Below are 6,185 nucleotides of genomic sequence, written 5' to 3'. Positions count from 1 at the left end.
TCCAGCCCTCTCCTCCTTGCTGTAGATTTTGAAGTAGGATGTTGCCTTCTGTTCTCAAATGCTCCTGTGCCGCAGTCCCCCGTGTCAGGTCACGCTGCTGTTGCCCATGCTTAAAGGGATAGAGATGAAGAGCTCCCTCCCGCTGCCGTCCTGCTTCCATCCTTGTCACCCTCCTGTTCCCCCGATACTCCTCTTCATACCCTCAGTCCCCTGGGGGGCTCTGCATGTGCCCTGTGTCTCCTCCCCAGTGCTGGGGGGCTGCTGCCGTGGGCCGGGATGGTGCCCAGAAGGGCGATAGATGAGCAGCGGTAGCAAGGGCCATTTTTCCGGTGTGGCGTTTCCACAGCTGGCGGTGGGGTCAGTAAATGCTGAAGGCCCAGGGTGGCCAGGAAATACCCTGATACTGAGCTTTCCGGCGGGGCGCTGCCGCAGGACCCTTTGGTTCTGTCCCCGGGGGCGGGCACGGGGCGGAGCGGCTCAGCTCGGCTCGGCTCAGCACAGCGCTGCACGGCCCGCCCCGCTGCCAGAGCGATCCCAGCGCCGCCGCCTCATGGAGCCGCACGGGCCCGCCTGTCCCGGCAGCGTCCTCTTCGGTGAGCGGGGACACGGGCCAGGGCGAGGGAGAGACACGGGGGGTCACAGATGAATTGGGGAGGTGACACACGAGGCGGGGGTGTGAGGACGAGAGAGAGCTGGGGGCAGGAGAGAGACGGGGCAGAAGGAGACTTTGGTGAGTAGTGGGGACGGCGTGGAGGCTGCAAAGGCACGTGTGGGTGGGGGGGAACACGTGTGAGGGCAGCTGGAGCCGGGGGGCAGTGTCAGAGAGAGACCTGGGGCAGCAGAGACATTGTGGAGGAAGGAGGCCGGAGAGACACGTGGGTATGGAGACACACGTGGAGGGCATTATCGTGCCGTGGGGGAAGGACGCCGTGGAGACGCACGTGTTTGGCCGCGCTTGGGAGGCAGCAGGCACTGCTGGGGGTCCCGGGGCGGGTTGAGGGAGCCGCGTGGGGTTTTGGTGTTCTGGCGGCTTTAGAGGGCTGGGGTTCATGGGGCGGCGGGGTGGCAGCCCCGGCTCCCGCGGCCTCTCCCGCTCCTCCGGTTCACCCCCCGCGCTCCCCCGTCAGCGTGTCGTGGTCGCCCGTCGCAGGGCGGTGGGGCCGGGCCCCTCCTCCGGGAGGGGTTTGCCGGGCCAGGCGGGGCCCTGCGCTGCTCCCTCACCCGTGTGAGCCCGGGCCGGGCCGCGCGGCTCCGCGCACTGCGGGAGGAGCGCAGTTACAGCTCCCCAGGCCTCTCAGGCACCTGGGTTCGGCCCTCCCCTCGGTAAGTTCAATATATAAGCATGGGGGAAAAAAGCGGTGCTGCCCCGGGCTGCGCTTGTGAAGGCTGATTCCTCTCCCTTGGAAGTGCCGGCACTGGTATGCAGTGCTCAGCTCTGTGTTTTTCCGGTCAGCCTCACGTTGGTGAATCATCCTGTAATAAGTAAACGCACCCAGGGCAATTTAGTCCCTCCCTTTAGTCGGCTGAATCCTGATCCTAAGAGCTAAGGACGTAGTTATGCATCTCCCTTGTTTTTGTAATTGTCTGAGGTATTTAATAAAATATGTCTCAAAACTTCTCTTGAGGCACTCCAGCTCCCTGCAACTTGGACCCATCCTCCCCTTGGGTTGTGCCTCATCATTCAGGTCTGGCACTTTGTGTCTGTCTCTGCTTCCAGACTCCCATTCAAGAAAAAGTTGTACTGGTGATGGGATGAGCAGAGTCACTGTTTTGTCTGCTCCCTCCTGTTTGCCACAGTGGTGTGCCCTGACTGTTCTGCTCTCTGGAGGGGAAGAACCTTGCTGTGCTAGTGCTTGGGAACCTTGGGTGCCCATGGGCATTGCTTCATGGCAGCCTGCTTTGGGGACACCAGGTTTTGTCCCTGCATGGGGCAGAGGCAGGTGTGTGGTTTTCTGAGACCCTGGAGCCCAGGGTGCCCTGGTCTGATGCTGCTCCTCACATGAGAAAATAAAAAGTTTTAGGGTGCCATGTGCATGCCTGGCCAGGGCTGCCCCTCAGGACCCTTTACCTGTAGTGACTGTTGTTTTGTAATACTTGCTAGTGCTTTTTTAATCTCCTCCTTTTAGGCTGTGAGCTGACTGCCAGTACCAAATCCTACACATTTCAGGTGGATGAAGAAGACAACTCTGACCACATTTTAGCACTGTCTGTGGTAAGAAAAACTGTGCTTGTTCTCTCCTGTAGTTGCCCATATCCTTATCCCCATTTTCCAGGCTCATCCTCCTTTCTTGGCTGGGCTGATCAGGGGACTCCCTTGGCTGAGGTCCCAGGACTGGCTGCTCTCAGGGCACGACACAGAGTGGTCACAGTTATCCATCATACAGAGGTGCCTGTGCAAAGCCTCTAATGTCAGGAGACTGCTGAGTAGGGGAATGCTCCAGGCGGGTGGTGAAGAAAAAAAATTTTCCCTTGTATCTGACCTTGCTGGCGCTTCACACCACATCCACACCAGCTGGGTCTCTGGCTTGGTGCTCCCCAAGCCCAGATAGGTGCAAGGCTTCATTCCTGGCTCTTCCTGGGGATGTTTTCTATCCTGAGAGCACAGAGCCTGTCAGCATTGATCAGATCAGCAGAAAATGCAGCCTAGGTGCCATCCCTGTAGGTGACTGCAGTAACAGCTGTTGCAGCTGGGAGAGACACAGAGCCCTCTCTGGGGCAGTCAGTGGACATTTGCAGTGGGGTTGTTCAGTGCTCTCCCTGTTTTGTGGAGCAGCATCCCCACACCTTACATGACATCTGGGCTGATAGCATTGCTGTGGTTTCCTTGTCCTGTGGAGAGCTTCCAGCTGTCCCTTGGAAGAGCATTTGTTCACAGTCTCCACTCCCACCCAGGTCTGCCTCACTGATGGTGCCAAGGACGAGTGCAACGTGGTGGAAGTCGTTGGGCGAAACCATGAGAACCAAGAGATCTCTGTGCCTGTGGCAAACCTGAAGTTGTCATGCCAGCCCTTGGTAAGAGGCTGATTTAAAGACTCAGGGGTGGATGGCTGCAGAAAACAGGACAGCTCTGGAAGTTTGTGGATCCTGATCTAGGATCTGCAGCTCACAGGCAAATGCCCTGGTACCCTTGGCCTGGCTGCAGGTGCCCTCAGATGGACATGTTGAACTGGGCCAGGTGCTGTACTGGGAGCTACAGGATATTCTGCTTTTTGCCTCTGTCCCTAACTCAGCTCCATCTCTGCTCTTTGCAGCTGAGTCTGGACAACTTCAAGCTGCAGCCTCCAGTGACCTTTCGGCTGGCAGCAGGCTCTGGCCCAGTGCACCTGGCTGGCTGGCACAGGATCAGTAAGGACTGAGGGGTGGGGAAAAGCTTGGCAGGACTGAGGGGGATAAAGGGGCTCCAGTCTCAACAACATCCAGGGAGCTGCTGGGAGATGCACTGGGTGCTACCTTTGTGCTGGTTCCCCAGGGGCCATCTCAGTGCAGGGATTCCTTCCCTACCATAAGGCCTTGCATGGGAAAAGGGGTCTGGATGTCTCAAACTGTCCCCTTTTTTCATGTCTGCCTGTCACCATTCCCCTTTGAGACCTCCCTCCAGCTGGGATGCTGCTTATTTCCCACTGTTAGCTGCTGTGAAAGCTGCTTCAGAGCTCCTTGGGCTGCTCTGCTCCTGGGGTGTCTCGTGAGCCAGCTGTATTTGCACAGACATGCATTGGTGAGTAACAATTACCTGTGTGTGTCCCAGTGCACAGGGAAGATGTTTCCTTTGAGGAGGATGATGACTTATCTGAGGAGGATGAGGAGGACCTTCCTCCTATTATGCCAGCGAAGAAGTAGGAGGAGGAAGGAGTAACTTGTCTCCAGGCAAGGTGAGGGGCCAGGCTGCCTTGGAGGAAGGATCTGGGTGGCTGTAATATGGTGTGGCAAGTGTGGGTGGAATGTGCTGCTCAAGTCTGCTGATCTCACCCTGGTTCTTCCCCTAGGTACTCACTGGAACTTCTCTCCCTGGATGGTTTTTACCTTGGATACCTGTTGCCACGGCTTCAACATTTGCTGGGTTTTTTTTGTTTTTTTTTTTTTTTTTAATGCTGTTTTAACTATTTGGGGAGCAGAGGCTGCTCCTGGCACTGAGATGTCTCCTTTCACACAGCCCTGGGAGGGTGATCCCAAAACTGGAGGGATGCTGCTGGTATATCCCCTCTCCCTGATCCCTGTTCTGGGAGCTGGGGATGGAGGAGGTGATCCTTACCCTGTGCCTTTCTGCTGTCCTGGACCTCTGCTCTGTGCACCCCCTTTCCCTGGCTGTGAAACACTCAGTCCTGGCCCCTTGTCCAGCAGATGGGTGTAAAGCCAGTGTGGGACAGGCACTTTCACTGATTCTAATGTGTTTGCTTTTGCTTACTCACAGTTTGGTGGTTTTTATACTTGGAAGTGTAAAATGGGGCCCATGCTCTGTTCTCAGCTGCAGTTATGGTGAGGTGGGAGCTCACAGCCTCTGATTTGGGGGAGGTTCTGGGTCAATCTGCATTGTAAAGAACTGTTCTTACACTCAATAAAGATCTCTCAGGCATCAGGTCTGAAGAAAGGTCCCTGCTGGCTGCAGGTTCTTCCCATGCACACTTCAGTGGGGCAAGTCTGAGCTGTGCCCTTTGCTGAGGAGTTGTGTCCCCCTGCCTGGGTACCTGGAGAGGGTTTGATCCTTTCTGCACTTCAGCCAGGTGGCATTTCTCACCCATGGTGGCTGGTTCTGCCCTTAAATGTTTCTCTGGCAGTTTGTCTGCAATCAGTCTTGCATTCTTGGCCCATGTGTCAATGCTGTCCTCCTTGCCTGAGACACTGGCTGTTGTCCCTGAGAAGCACCATGGACTGTTCCGTCATGCTGGCTCTGTGCGTGCCCTGGGACAGTGAATTTCTCAGTAGCCTGGACTCATGTAGGAAATCCAGGGTGGATCCTCAGCTCAGGCTGTTTTCTAGATTATGTTTCTCTCCTCTGGAACCTTTGCACCTGTTCACTGTTTCTTTCTGGCCCCAAACAGACCTTGCTTAGCTCTCAGAATGAGGCTTCAAAGCCCCGAGCAGCAAAGGGAAAAGGACTTAAGAAGAGCTGGCTCTGGGGAGATCTTCCTGTGGCATTTCAGTGCTCAAAGGGAGCTTGTAAGAAATATGGGGACAGATGTTTTAGCAGGGCCTGTTGAGGTGGGACAAGGGGTAATAATTTTAAACTGAAAGGGTTTATTTAAATCAAATATAAGGAAGAAGGGCTTTTTACCACCCTTGAGGGAGGTAAAACAATGGCACAGATTCCCCAGAGAAGTGGTAGATGCCCCATCCCCAAAAACATTCAAGATCAGGTTGAGCAGAGCTCTGAGCAACCTGATCTAGTTAAAGATGTCCCTGTCCATGGCAGGGGGGTTAGAATATATGGCCTTTAAAAGTCCCTTCCAACCCAAAAAATTCCATGTCTCCAAGACCGCTGGCATCCCAGCTCCGGGGAACGCGATCTCGGCTGCCTGGGGGGCACCAGCCGGCCCGGGGGAGCTGAAGCCCGGCAGCAGCGCGGGCGAGGATGCGGGGGCCGGAGCGGCACCGCCAGGGGGCAGGCGGGCTCTGCGGGCCGCTCCGGGGCACCGCGACCGCCGCTCCCGCTCCGACCGCCCGGCCCGCGGGGGCTCTCCCCCGGCAGGGTGCACAGGGCATCCCGCCCTGCTGCTCCTCGTCTCCCGTGAGAGGCCGGCTGTGGCTGGCAGGGCTCCTGTCCCCCCCGCCATCCCGTGTGCCCGGGGCTGGCGCTCGGTGCCCGTGCCCACAGGCGCCACAGGATCTCTCGGCAAATCCCGTTGCCCTGGGAATGTCCTTAGTAGCGGGACATTCCTGCAGCCGAGGTGGGTGAGGGGAGGCAGTAGCATCGCCCTGTGGGGCAGTGGATATTGGAGAGGTGCCGGTGGGCACACGCACCAGTGCCCTGTGCTGACGGCACGGGAGAGGAGTCCTGGGCTTTGGATGGAGCCGTGGCTGGGACAGTGCTGGGACAGTGCCCAGCCCCTGCCAGGGCTGGCACCCCATCACCTTGCAGATTTGCCTGGCTATGTGCACCTGGAAGGGGTCAGGGATAATCTGTCTGCCAGACCTTGACTGTGCTTGTGCTCCGCGGAAATGCAGCCTCCAGGGGAACGGGAGCCAGCAGA

At 57.2% G+C, this 6,185-nt stretch overlaps 1 protein-coding gene across 1 annotated transcript; it reads left to right on the top strand.

The window, feature by feature from the left end:
• The first annotated feature begins 442 nt into the window (after window positions 1-442).
• NPM3 (nucleophosmin/nucleoplasmin 3) lies at window positions 443-4,570 on the top strand. Its single transcript, XM_054637772.2, has 6 exons — window positions 443-593; window positions 2,127-2,212; window positions 2,893-3,012; window positions 3,252-3,345; window positions 3,746-3,869; window positions 3,984-4,570. Exons 1-5 carry the CDS (start codon window positions 551-553, stop codon window positions 3,835-3,837), a joined length of 435 nt encoding a protein of 144 aa, XP_054493747.1. The 5' UTR covers window positions 443-550; the 3' UTR covers window positions 3,838-3,869; window positions 3,984-4,570.
• The last annotated feature ends 1,615 nt before the right edge of the window (window positions 4,571-6,185 follow it).

The sequence above is a fragment of the Agelaius phoeniceus genome, chromosome 9 (genome assembly GCF_051311805.1).
Source record: "Agelaius phoeniceus isolate bAgePho1 chromosome 9, bAgePho1.hap1, whole genome shotgun sequence".
Classification (NCBI taxonomy): Eukaryota; Metazoa; Chordata; class Aves; order Passeriformes; family Icteridae; genus Agelaius; species Agelaius phoeniceus.
This window is presented reverse-complemented; position numbering and strand designations above follow the sequence as displayed.